The sequence below is a fragment of the Mesoplodon bidens genome, assembly GCF_964165515.1.
Source record: "Mesoplodon bidens genome assembly, chromosome: 15".
NCBI lineage: Eukaryota > Metazoa > Chordata > Mammalia > Artiodactyla > Ziphiidae > Mesoplodon > Mesoplodon bidens.
In genome coordinates, this window is record NC_138171.1 from 27,612,957 (window position 1) to 27,626,672 (window position 13,716).

Sequence of the window (13,716 nt, forward strand, 5' to 3'; positions counted from 1 at the left end):
AGCCAGCCACCGGCATCGCTTTGAATCTTCGAGCACGGGGCGGGAGGGGTAGGCAGGGGGCGGGGGTGGAAACAAGACACCCCTAGAGGGCCGGGACGGGTTCCGGGACCGCAAGCGGACCGCACGGAAGGGGTGGGGCGGGGCGCGCTCGGAGGTGACCCCGGGGGGCGGGGCTCAGGGGATGGTGCAATCCCGGGCCTGAGGGCATCTGGCGGTGGCTGAATTGCTCAGGTTTACATCACCCGGGCTGGAGCTGTAGCCCGGCGCTTGGCGCCCCCGAGACATTCGCAGCGGAAGCGGCGGCGGCTCCGCACGCGTCCGGCTGCCGGGGACCGAAGCCAGAGCCCGACCCGGAGCCGAGCTCAGCCACGACGGAGCAGCGCGGGCCACCCAGGGGTGCCTGGGGACTCTGAGCTTGGCCGGCGCCAGGACTCCGTCGCGCGCGAGGGCAGGGTACCCGGCGGGGGCGGGAGGCTGCGGCCGGAGGGGCTGAGGGGCGGCCGGGAGCCTCGGGGGGCTGGGGTTGTCGCGTGTCACACGTACACACACACACACACACACAACTTTTAAGGAAACCTACGGTCCGGGGAGCGACCTGGGCTGAGTGTTCCCGCCGGGCCCAGGTGACGCGGCCCCGCAGGGCGTGGGGTCGCCGAGCGTGGCCGATCAGGCTGGCGGGAGGATGCGTACCCGCGGGGCGTGGCAGCGTGTCCCGGGGGCGGAGGGTGTGTAGTGTCCGCATTTGTGTGAGTGTGGGACGGGCAGGGGAGTTGTGTGGCTGGGTGCGGGGAGGTCTATGGGGTCACTGGGGGCCGGGGGGAGCCTGTCTACCTGTGGGATGTGTCCGTGCGGATCTGCTGGGGTCCGCGTGGGCCAGTGGGGTCCGGTTGGTGCTGTGTCCCCGGGGACCTTGCGAGCTATGCGGAGGGCTGAGCACCGGGCGGCAGGTGCAGGCCGTGCGGGGACGGCGGTGCCCGTGGGCGGGGGGTGGTGGTGGCGCAGGGTCAAGGCAGCCAGGACGCGGCGCGAGGGCATGGGCCACGGGTGTGACGGGCCTGACGGCTACCGGTTTGCGAGCTGTAGGATGCGCGCGTATTCGGTTGTTGCCGACTGTGTGTGTTGTACCTGTTGATTCTGGGGTGTGGGGCGAGGCCTCTTATCTCAGCCCAGGGGCCCAGCCTCCTTCCCTTTGCCCGCCCCTCCCAGGCCCCTCGCCGGCCCTCGGTTTCCGCTGAACCTTCTGCTCCGGGACCCCCGCCCCTCCGCCGCTTCCTGTCCCACGGCTTCCGATCCCGGCTGCCGAGGACGGGGCGAGGCCGCCCACTGCCTTCGCTGTGGGGGCGGGGTGGGCGGGGGGTCAGACTGTGACGGGCCACAACAAGGCGTGTGACCTTGTTGGTATCCGTCCTGCAATCGTGAGTATGATAGTTGGGGGAGCTCTGTGTGCGTGTGCGTGCACGCTTGCCGGTGGAGGGCGACGTGTGTGTCTCTTAATGATGTGGGTGCCCCTCTCTGCCTTGTATGTGTGCCTTGGCTGGCTGGCTTGGACAGAGTGTGTTTTGGGGGGGCGTGTGTACACCCGTCTGCCCTGGGCTGTGTGAGTATGTGTGTTTGGTATGACCCGCCCTTATTCCCCTGGGAGTGTCAGGGACCAGCAAGAGGTAGAAATTAGGGGCTGCCTCCATCCTACGGCAGAGATTCTAATCTTGCCCTGTGGCATGCAAATTCCCTTGTTCACCTATAGACTCAGTTACCCCATATGTCCAATGGAGCTCATCCCAGGCCCTACCAGGCTCTGAGCCCTGGATAGGGCAAAAGCAGCCTGGGGTGCTGATGTGGCCATGGGAGAGCCACTCCAGGGAGTCTCAGGCTTTGCAGGGCAAAAAGCATCTACACAGACAGGGATCATCTTGCTTTACTCTCTGAATAGCCAGTGCAGTAAGGAGAGTCATCCTAACCTCATCTCTGCAGAAGTTTCTGAGACTCCCAAGGGTAGCACTTCAGCATCTTCAGCTGTGAGTAATAATAATAATAACAAACCAACAGTAGTGACCATTTCCTGACACCTACCCTGCAACAGGGCCATGTTAATTTATTTGTATTTTCATTTCATCATTACAAAAATCTTATGGGGTTTGCATCCACTTTACAGATGAGGGAATGGAGCCTCAGGTATTTTGAAGAACTTGCCTAGGGCTCTCCAGCCAGGAAGGGTCTGAGCCAGGATGACATCCAGGGAATATCTGATTACAGTCACCCCCTACTGCATTCTTACCAAGATGGGATTATGGCCTTTCATTCAAGATGGGGGCTCCCTCCCTCCCAAGGCAGCCCATGCATTTGGGAGCCCATGCATTTGGCATGATTGGAGAGATGGGCTTCAGTCAGAGAACTGACTCTGAGTGATGATCCCCCCTAATCCTGCCTAGGACTGTTGGGAAGGTCTTCACATGGCTGAAGTCTATCTCCCTCTCACACCTCTTACCTGGGCCTCCTTGTTCCTCATCTGGAGCCAGGATGGGTGGGCAGACGGGTCCTGGAGAGAACCTTTCCTCCCTGACATGCCTTTGCCCTCTCCTCCACCCACCACACACACAGTGACACAGCTGTGCCCGGGGTGGGGGTGCGGGGTGCTTCCTCTGAAGTTGGATGAGTGAATCTTGGGGCTTTGAGAGACCTCCCCTCCCTGCCTCATTCTCACCTGATGGTAAAACTGAGCTGGCTGGTGGACTAACTCTGCATGTAGACAAAGTTCACATTTTAAAAAAGAAATACACTCCATCTGTTTTGAAATACTCAAGCACTAAATGAATGTGGAATCTTTATTTTAAATTATTGAAATTGAAAATTCCCTTGCCTCCCTACCAAATCCCTTCCTCTCCTGGAGTCTCTCAGGAGGCCAGAAGCTACTGTGGCCAACTTAGTCTGGGTCCTTCCAGGCCTTTTCCTGTGCATTTACACACCTATAAATACAAATATGCAGATACATCATATTACATGCTGGTGGGGTTTTTTACATAAATGAGATCATCTTGGGTATATTGTTCAGCAGCTAGCTTTGTTCACTTGACAATAAGTATATTCATTCCAGAACATCCATTCATATGTAAATTCAGTATACACTTCATTGATTCATCATCCTTCATCATCCCTACTCCTCCTCCCCCTCCTTGCATCCCTCCCTACCTTTCAGAGGTAATAGCTGCCTATACTACAGCACTCAACAGATACAGTGCAAAGTCTCTCTTCCTCCCTCTCACCAACCGTCAAGTCCATCTCTCCACTGTACTTTTTTTTCACTTAACAGTTCACTCTGGAGATCTTTCCAATTAGCACATAAAGAATTTCCTTAGTCTTTTATATGGCTACAACTGTTCCACATATAGAGAAATATAATGTATTTAACCAGTCTCCTAATGATGGGCATTTAATTGTTTCTATCATATGGGCTGTAGGGATAACCTTGTACTTGCATCATTGCATCAGTATGTAGAGAGTTCCTGGTCTTTTTCAGAGCTGTATAGTATTCCACAGTGTGGCTGTACCATGATATTTTAACCAGTCTTCTACTGCTGGACATCTGGGGGAATTTCCTGCTTTTTGCTGTTAGACATAAGGCTCTGATTAGCAGCCTTTCACATATTTAATTTTTTGGTAGGCATTTAAATTGGAGGATAAATTCCCAGAAGTGGGACACTCAGTCAAGGGTATACGCATTTGTCCATTTAATGCACACCGCCAAGTCACCCTTCATAAAGGCTGTGCCAATGTATCCTCCCACCAGCAGACGAGAAGAGGGGACACCAAGCAGCCTTACTTTAGTGCTTTTCTCCCCTTCTTTCTAGATGCGAGCCACCTCTCCGGCTGTTCCTGAGGGTGTCCCCTCCAGGAAGAAGCGGTTGGAGTTGGATGATGACCTAGACACTGAGTGTCCCACCCAGAAACATGCTCGATGTGGGCCCCAGCCCAGGCTACCCTCCTGCCAACTGCCCCTGAGCCCACCCCCTGCTCCAGTTCACACCCCTGCTGTGACCACTGCCTCCAGGCTTGGACCCTATGTTCTCCTGGAGCCTGAGGAGGGCAGCCGGACCTACCGCACCCTGCACTGCCCCACAGGCACGGAGTACATCTGCAAGGTACATGCCCCAGGGGCCACTGTCCCCGAGCATCACAGGGGGCTGGGAAAGGATTGCCAGGGCTGAGGGACCCTTATATTAATTTAGTTCTATTTTTATTGGGGAAGCAACCAGTGAATCCCCAGCTCTCTGTCAAGCTCCAGGCTGGGCTGAACCCGAGAGGTAAACCAGATGGTCCCAGCCCTGGGGGAATTCACAGCCTAGGCCCCATAGTATGATAAATGTTGCTGGGGTGGAACTTAGGGGCTATGAGAGCACAGAGAAGCCTCTAGTATATTCAAAGGCAGAGTCAGAAAAGGCTGAGTAGGAGTCAGCCAGGGAAAAGTGGGAGAAGGGAGTTCCAGGCAGGGGAAACAGCTATGCAGAGGCCTACAGGAGTGAGAGCATGGCACTTCAGAGAATTCAAAGGAGTTCATTATGGCCGGAGTAGAGAGGGGGTGCAGACAGGGCCAGCAGATGAGAGCTGGCAGCCACTGGTTGTGAAAGCATTAGGAAGAAGCTCCCACTAGGCTGTGGGGAGCCATTTAAAGTATTTGCACAAGGGTAGGATGAGATATGATAGACCTCAGAACTCCTGGGAACCTGGAGGTCATTGGGCCTACCGGTGGCCATTTTACAGATGGAAAGACTGAGGTCAAGAGGAGAAGGGCCATGCATGAAGCCACATGGCATCAAGCCTGGATCCTAGGGCACAGTCCAGGGTTCCTGACAGAAATCAGAGTTCTTGGCAGAATTCAGGCAACAGGCAGGGCCAAGTGACCCATACAGGACACTGCCAGGTCTCAGCTCACAAGGACAGAGATGAGAAAGCATAATCGTAGGTATTTCCTGGGCAGGTATTTACTGTCTAGTCTGCATCACTCCTCTAATCTTCACACAGTCTATGAGGTAGTTACTATTATTGGGCCCATTCTATAGATAGAGGGCAGTCTCTGAGGTTCAGAAAGCTGTGGTTACTTGCCACCTCACAAAGCCAAGAGGTGTCAGAGCTGAGATTGGGCCCAAGCAGGTTAAGCCCAGAGCCGTGGGCCCCATGCTAGGACAGGTGGTTCAGATACAAGCAGGGCAGGTTTGCTCTGGTGGGCAGGGGTAAGGAGGATACGGAGACCCAGGTACACCAGGAGGGGTAGAAGGGGGCTGGGTCCCCTTGGGAAGGCACAGAGAGGCAGAGGGACTGAAGCCTCCATCCAACTGGGAGGAGCAGCAACAGTGGCTCCAGCTCCTGCTGATGGGGGTGCAGCGGGCAGGGCCAGACCTGGACATCACACTGGGCTCTGGGCTGCCTGATGCTGGTCCCCAGGGCTACCCCAGGTGCTCTAAGGAACCCCTGAACTCTGGGTCCCCTTCCTGCAGCATCACAGGTTTTTTTTTCTGTTCCCCTGGGGAGGGAGGTCCATGCTGAGAGGAACGACTATGGCAAGTTGGAGCCAGAAGCACCATGCTTTCACATGGCCCCAGATATTCAGGAACATTTAAAGAAATCTGCTGGGATGTGCCTGTTCCTAAGTCCAGCGTGAACTGTGGGGGCCGACCTGCTGTTTCCACATTGCCTAGGCTTTTCTGGTTAGTGTGTAGAAAGATCTACATCCTGTCTTCCTAGATTATCGCCTTATTCATTAATTCAACAGACTCTCAGTGAGCACTTGTACGTGCCGTGCACCATGCACCATGTACCATGCTGTGGCTCAAAAGTAAACCAAGCTCTGCCCCCACAGTCCACGCTGGGGGTGAATGAGTGAAATATACGTCAGGTGATCTTAACTGCTATGGAGAGAAACTAGGAGCCGGGAGAGAAGGGAGTGGGGAGGGGAGGGGGTGAAGGTGATCTTAGCTGGGAAGTCCAGAAAGACCTCTCTGAGGAGGTGACTTTGAGCAGCGACTTGCACTGGGGGAGCCAGCCCTGTGGGTATCTAGAGGAGAACAATCAGGTGGCAGGAAAAGCAAGTGCAAATGCTCAGAGGCAGGGATGCGCTTGGCCTGACTTTTAAAAAAGTCTCCGTTTTTCGATTATTGCCTCCAGGCCACCCCAACTGTTTTGTTTTAACACATCTACTTACATTTTTTCATGGATTAAATATGTATATGCTTTATTTATTTATTTTTATTTTCTGTGTGTCACAGACAAAATAACAAGCAAAGTGTTTAAAGGCAGATAAACCAAAGTGAGTAGGCTGCTCTACCACTGATTAGCTGTGTGGCTTCCAAGTCACCTTCCTCTGAACATCCTTTCAGGAATATGGCAAGGTTTCCATCTAATGTCCATAAAGCCCCTAGCATCTTTCCCCACAACCTCCCCACTCTCACCACGGGCCCCACCTTCCTCCCCCACCCCACTCCAGCCATACTGATCTTTGGCTGGGTTTCTAGAGCAGCTCAGGTTCTTTCCTGCCTCAGGGCCTTTGCACTGCCTGTGCCTCCCACCTAGTAAGCTTATCCCTTGGGCACCTCAATCATTCAGGTCACTTCCTCAGAGTCCCTTCCAGACTACACTTTCTAAAATAGGTGCCCCCTGCCAGAATACTCTTTATTCCAGCATTCCTTTGCAATTCTTATCAGAATTTGTAAGTATTTAGTTTTTTTGGCCTGTTTACTGTCTCATGTATTGGACTATGGGCACCAGGAGGGCAGGGACCATGGCTGTCAGTCAAGTTAGCGCCCCAGTGGCTGGTACAGGTAGGCATTCAATGCCTGCTTGTGGAATAAAGGAAAGGGTGGGTGGGCAGTGAATCCTAGAGAATGGTAGCCATATTGATGATGAGGAGAAGGATGAGTTACTTCTGCATTATCTGCTCTTTTGGACTCCCTCTGGGGGGTTATTTTTGTTCAGGTTACCTGTTATTTTTAATTATCTGAGGTTTGAGGCCACATGAGCTCACAGCTAAGAGCACAGATGATGGAGAACAGGGATTCAATCCCAGCCCTGTCCCTTGCTGGCCATGTGGCCCTCCGCTTGGTCAGGATTGAGTGACCTGCTGCTGAAGCGCTGGGGCACAAGGCCCAGCACACAGTAGTGTCTAAAGGGTTGGCTGTGACTGGCTGCAAGGCCGACCTGGGCCCCACGGGGTCCCCACCCGTATTCACACCGGGCTCCCAACAGGTGTACCCGGCCTGCGAGGCCCTGGCGGTGCTGGAGCCCTACTTGCGGCTGCCCCACCACTGCCATGTGGCCCGGCCGGTGGAAGTCCTGACAGGCACGCGGCACCTCTATGCCTTCTTCCCGCGGCCGCATGGGGACATGCACAGCTTGGTGCGCCGCCGGCGGCGCCTCCTGGAGCCCGAGGCCGCAGCGCTCTTCCGCCAGATGGCCGCCATCCTGGCGCACTGCCACCAGCACGGGCTGGTCCTGCGCGACCTCAAGCTGCAGCGCTTCGTCTTTACTGACCCGGAGAGGTGAGCGTGGCCACGGATAAGGCCTTGACTGATGTTCTGGTCACAGTTAGATTGAGGTTATGCATTTTTGGCAAGAATACCACAGAAGCCATAGGGCCTTCTCAGCCTATCCTATCAGGAGATACGGGCTGCTGATACGGATTGCTGTGATGTTAACCTCAATCTTCGGTTAAGGTGGCTTCTGCCAAGTTTCTCCACTGGAAGTTTCCTAATTTACCATTTACAATTAATAAATACCTTGGGAGCTTCCCTGGTGGCGCAGTGGTTGAGAGTCCGCCTGCCGATTCAGGGGACGCGGGTTCGTGCCCCGGTCCGGGAGGATCCCACATGCCGCGGAGCGGCTGGGCCCGTGAGCCATGGCCGCTGAGCCTGCGCGTCCGGAGCCTGTGCTCCGCAATGGGAGAGGCCACAGCAGTGAGAGGCCCGCGTACCGCAAAATAAATAAATTAATTAAAATTAAAATTAAAAAAAAATAATAAAGTAAATACCTTGGGCAATACCTTGTAATTAATCAGTACTCTGAGGTTCTTTCAGGCTCTGCATGTAAATATCCTGTTTCTGCTTAAACTTCCACCCACTAATTTCAGCCACCATCCATTTCTGCCTGTAGCAGTTATTCCTAGGATGTTTGCCTAAGGGTGGTTTTCTATTTCCTTTTACATTCTATACTAAAATGAACATGCTTTTAGTAAGAAGTAGAATGTAAATTTTATAATGATTTTTAAGCTAATACACAGCTTCAAATAATTTTGAACTTAGGGTGAGTACAACACCCCCAGACCACCCAGAAGTGAGAAAAGTACTTTCTTCCCTTTTCAAGGCAATAGTTTGAGAAGCACCATCAGAAGAGGGATGGTGGAATCAGACAAACCTGGGTTCAAATTCTGGTTCTACTTTTTAACTTGCAATTTGTCCTTGAGCAAGGGCTTCACCTGCCTGAACCTTGACTTCTTTATCTGAAAAATGGGCCAATAATGCTACACCTCAGCCCACCCCCTGTGCAGTGATTCACAAGACTAGTCAGCGTTTTCAGACAGGCACCCAGGAAGTGGTGCCATGGGAACAAGATTAATAGCAGTGGTAATAGTATGCTTCCTATTAAAGTAGTCTAGAGTGCTCTGTGGGAGTTATTTATTTATTTATAATTAATTAATTAATTTTTGGCTGCATTGGGTCTTCATTGCTGCATGCGGGCTTTCTCTAGTTGTGGCTAGCGGGAGCTACTATTTGTTGCAGTGCGCGGGCTTCTCATTGCGGTGGCTTCTCTTGTTGCCAAGCACAGGCTCTAGGCATGTGGGCTTCAGTAGTTGTGGCACGCGGGCTCAGTAGCTGTGGCTCGCGGGCTCTAGAGTGCAAGCTCAGTAGTTATGGCACACGGGCTTAGTTGCTCTGCAGCACGTGGGATTGTCCCAGACCAGGGCTCGAACCCATGTCCCCTGCGGTGGCAGGTGGATTCTTAACCACGGTGCCACCAGGGAAGCCCCGTGGGAGTTATTTAAAGCAGAAGTTGCAAATGGTGGTCTGCACACACTTTTTTTTTTTTTTTTGCCCCACATTCCTGTTTGTGTTTTTAATTAAAATTGGTTGCGGGAATCCGCTGGTGGTCCAGTGGTTGGGACTCTAGGCTTCCACTGCGGGGGCCCCAAGTTCAATCCCTGGTCAGGGAACTGGGATCCCACAGGCCATGCAGCACGGCCAAAAAAAAAATAATAAATTTTTTTAAAAAGGGACTTCCCTGGTGATCCAGTGGTTATTCACGCTCCCCATGCAGGGGGCCCCCGTTCGATCCCTGGTCAGGGAACTAAGATCCCACATACCTCAACTAAGCCCGCACGGCACAACTACTGAGCCTGCGCCACAACTAGAGAGCCCGTGCACCACAATAAAGACCCAGCGCAGCCAAAATTAATTAATTAATTAAAAAAATAAATAAAATTGATTGCTAACTTTTTAAAAGCTGGGATTTTTTTTCATTAAAATATGACCTCTGACTTCTCTTGTGGAAAAGGGGACCATGGAGCCACCTAGGAACTACATAAGCAGCTCATAGCGCTGGCTCTGGGCTGGAGAGAGCCAGGATTCAATTCCAGCCCTGCTCCCTGTGGCTGCAAAATGGTGTCTTCCTCATCGGTTGTATGAGGGTGAAATGACATACACCAGGTAGAAGCTTAACCCAGGGTCAGGTTCGCAGTGGACACTCCAAATATTGACTGTAATGCTGTTAGTGGTGCCCTTTTTAGGCAGGGTTTGTGCTGAGATAGTTGGCACAGTCCCTACTTTTAATTTTGTTACCTGCCTAGACCCTAAGTTTGCATCTGGCTTAATAGAGGCTTAATGCCCTCAGCCACCTGAGTACGCACCTCCCCACACCAGGCCCCCGCCCCAGAGACAGTTGGGAAATGTGTTCCTCTCAGAGTCCTAGTTCAAATTTAATTGCTCTGTGACCTTAAGACATGACTTAATCTCTCTGAGCCTAGACTTCCTCATCTGTAATACGGGATTAATCAGCCTCACAGGACTGGCTCATGTCTGGCAAATGCCAGCAGGCACTTGGGAAATGGGTGCCATTAAGTGTGACAATGTGGGGTGGTGGCATGGGGGTCCCACTATCTGACCCCCTGTCTCTCCCCCTGCACAGGACAAAGCTGGTGCTGGAGAACCTGGAGGATGCCTGTGTGCTGACCGGGCCTGACGACTCCTTGTGGGACAAGCACGTGTGCCCAGCCTATGTGGGCCCCGAGATCCTCAGTTCCCAGCCATCCTACTCCGGCAAGGCAGCAGACGTCTGGAGCCTGGGCGTGGCACTCTTCACCATGCTGGCTGGCCACTACCCCTTCCAGGACTCAGAGCCTGCCCTGCTCTTTGGCAAGATCCGCCGTGGGGTCTTTGCCCTGCCCGAGGGCCTCTCAGCCCCGGCCCGCTGCCTGGTCCGCTGCCTCCTCCGAAGGGAGCCAGCTGAGCGGCTCACGGCCTCAGGCATCCTGCTGCACCCTTGGCTGCGGGAGAATGTGATCCCTACACCCGCCTCGCGATCCAGCCTCTGCGAGGCTGACCAGGTGGTCCCAGAAGGGCTGGGGCTGGAGGAGGCAGAGGAGGAGGGAGAGAGAGACGTGTGTCTCTACGGCTAACGCCACCCTACTGGACTCTCAGCCCCAGACTGCCAGTTGAGGCTGGGGTATCTCTAAGCTCTCTCCTGCCTCTTTGAACTGAGCCAACAACCTTAAGTGCCTTCTGGGAGGGAGAGAGGAGGAGGTGTGTGTGGAGTGTGCTGGATGCGCACACCTGTGCACATGATCTCATGCCTCACCGAGTCCTCGGGAGCTCGCTGTGCCAAGCCCCGCTCCCAGTGCTGGGAACACAGCAGTGAACGACAGAGACAAAACTCCTGCTCACAGAGTTGACAACGCTTTCCATGCCCACCGGGCAGTGTCTACACTGAGCACCCACAGTGCAGGTATTGGCATCCACTCATGCTGATGCCCAGGTACCTCTGACATGGGACAGTCCCTTTCACAAACAACCCAGCTGCCTTTCTATCTTGCACCTTTTCAGAGAAAGGGAAGCATCCCTGTGCCAAAGGCTCCAGGCCCCTCCCCTGTAACTCAGGACTCTAGAGAACAGACCATGCTGGGAATTGTGCTCCCAGCAGCTCTGTCCTCTTGGTCAAGGGCTTCTCCATCCAGGCCTGAGCCAAGGATTTGGGCTGGAAGATCAAGAGTGCAGATGGTGAGGCTGGTCTTCATCTAATTCAAAGAGTAGCCTGGAGTGAAGGGCCAGGCCTGTCCACCTCAGTGGCCCCTGACCTGAGCACCAGAGTTGGGCCGGGATCAGGCAGGTTCTGTCCCCTGGCCTCCTGAGAAGTCCCAAGCTCTGTTCTAGGGACACTTGTGGTCCAGGACCCTATATCAACATTGTGGGTTTTGGATGCCATGGGTATATGTTTTTATCTTGTGCCTAATAAAGGAATTATGAAGTACCGTCATTTCTCCTGGTTATTTCATCCATCTCCTCCTCCCCATCTCTTATGAGTTTTCCCTGCCTCCAAACCAGCCCCAGGGTGAAAGGCCAGAGGCCTTCTGTGTCAATCTCAGCTTGAATGGTTCATGAGAACAGAAGACCCAGTAGGTCTTCCCTCATTCCCTCTGTTCCTTCTGGATGTCTTGGCATCTCAGGATACTTTTTGGCTGCATGTAACTGAAACCGTGAGTTAAAGTGGCTTTAAAAGGAAGAAAACATTTCACACAAAGCAAGAGGTCAACAGGCGGGGAGTGGGCTTCACGGCTGGTTGATTCGGCTCTCAGAGCTGTTAGCAAAGACCTGGCTCCCTAGGCTCATTCTGTCTCTTTGCTCTGTTGTCCCAGGTAACTGCTGGCACAATGGCTACAGCAGTCCCAGGTGTCACTTGAGAACTCAGTACTCTGGAGTCAGGTTACCTGGAATTAAATCCTGGCTCCAACACTCACTAGCTGTTTGACCCTCGGCAAGTTTCTGAATCACTCTATACCTCAGATTCTTTTTTTTTTTTTTTTTTGTGGTACACGGGCCTCTCACTGCTGTGGCCTCTCCGATTGCGGAGCACAGGCTCCGGACGCGCAGGCTCAGTGACCATGGCTCACGGGCCCAGCCGCTCCACAGCATGTGGGATCTTCCCGGACCGGGGCACGAACCCGCGTCCCCTGCATCGGCAGGCGGACTCTCAACCACTGCGCCACCAGGGAAGCCCTAATTGGGGATTTTATATGCAATTGGGAGCTAAACACAAAATATCACACTGTGGCCCTGCCTGATTATTCATTCACCTAGCAATTCAACAACTATTCCTAATGCCAACCAACGGTAGAGCAGGTCCCATGCAAGACGGATGCAACGTGGTCCCTGCCCTCATGGACTTCAGTCTAACAGAGGAGACAGATGTTAAACAGATAACCACACAAATGAAGGAATTAATTATACCTGTGTCTTTGTGGCAAAGACAAGCGTCACCAATAAGTCCCATGCCCTAGCCTCCCTTACAGTCACAGGACTAGTTTTGACCAATGGAGTGTGTGTAGAAGTGACATAGGGGTGGTCACTTCCGGGCTAAAGCAATTGAAAGTTGATGGGCCTCAATCCCTGTCTTTCCCTTCCACAACTACCTTGAGGCCATGCGTTCCCTTAGCTACAAGATAGAGGAGGACCACCAGACCCACACTGGATTTTACTGAGCAAGAAATGAAGCTTCCTATGTTAAGTCTTTGCAATTTGGAGTTTGTCTGTTGGGGAGTTAGTGTTAATTACCATGACTAAGAAAAACTTGCCACAAGGGAAGGAAGGGAAATTCTCTTCCCCAGTAACTAGGCTGTATCAGTCTTTGCTGCATTACAAACCCCCAAACATAGTGGTTCGTGATTGTCTGTGTCAGCAGTTTGGGCTGGGCTCAGCTGGTCATTCATGCAGCTGCAGGCAAAGGGCGGCTCACCAGGACAGCTCAGCTTCACTCACTTGTCTGCCGATTGGCAGGCTCCAGGGAGCCTTGGCTAGGATGACTCATCTCCGCTCTACGTGGTCTCAGCCTCCAACAGACTCTGCACTGGCTCCTTCATGTGGTAGTCTTGGGGTTTCAAAAAGCAACAAGGGGGCTTCCCTGGTGGCGCAGTGGTTGAGAGTCTGCCTGCTGATGCAGGGGACGCGGGTTCGTGCCCTGGTCCGGGAAGATCCCACATGCCGCGGAGCAGCTGGGCCCGTGAGCCATGGCCACTGAGCCTGTGCGTCCGGAGCCTGTGCTCCGCAACGGGAGAGGCCACAACAGTGAGAGGCCCGCGTACCGCAAAAGGAAAAAAAAAGGCAACAAGGAAGAACAAATCCCAGTGCCCAGGCTGTGCTTCTGTCCCATCAGCATGTCCCACAGACAGATCCAGGAGGTGGGGAACTAATTCTCCCTCTCAGTGGGGGGACCTGAATATAATATGTGGCCTTTTTTTTTTTTTCTTCAATATACAACATGAGGTATACTTGATCAAGTAAGTTGACTACAGTGTACCTAAAACTGAACCTGCAGGTAGTAGATCCCTGGGCCAATTGCTTGGTGTCTCTGGGCCTCAGACTGTTCCCCTCCTTTTGTGTGGTTAAGCCCTGCCCTTCTCTCGAGGCTGGACCTGGAGACTCTTCAGAGCGGGCATGCCCTCCCCTACACGCTGAAGCCCGAAGAACA

General features: G+C 53.3%; 1 protein-coding gene across 2 annotated transcripts; it reads left to right on the forward strand.

The window, feature by feature from the left end:
• Window positions 1-228: 228 nt before the first annotated feature.
• TRIB3 (tribbles pseudokinase 3) lies at window positions 229-11,502 on the forward strand. 2 transcript variants are annotated; one of them, XM_081255491.1, is made up of 4 exons: window positions 229-453; window positions 3,846-4,136; window positions 7,234-7,526; window positions 10,165-11,502. In XM_081255491.1, exons 2-4 carry the CDS (start codon window positions 3,846-3,848, stop codon window positions 10,652-10,654), a joined length of 1,074 nt encoding a protein of 357 aa, XP_081111617.1. In that variant the 5' UTR covers window positions 229-453; the 3' UTR covers window positions 10,655-11,502. The 2 variants fall into 2 exon arrangements, with proteins under 2 accessions (XP_081111617.1, XP_081111618.1); XM_081255492.1 differs by having other exon boundaries at window positions 229-448.
• The last annotated feature ends 2,214 nt before the right edge of the window (window positions 11,503-13,716 follow it).

Excerpts from the sequence above, each read along its gene's own strand:
- TRIB3 (XM_081255491.1), top strand. The coding sequence starts at position 3,846 with ATGCGAGCCACCTCTCCGGCTGTTCCTGAGGGTGTCCCCTCCAGGAAG. Across the intron at positions 4,137-7,233 it reads GCACGGAGTACATCTGCAAG|GTGTACCCGGCCTGCGAGGC; the intron begins GTACATGCCCCA and ends GGCTCCCAACAG. Across the intron at positions 7,527-10,164 it reads GTCTTTACTGACCCGGAGAG|GACAAAGCTGGTGCTGGAGA; the intron begins GTGAGCGTGGCC and ends CCCCCTGCACAG.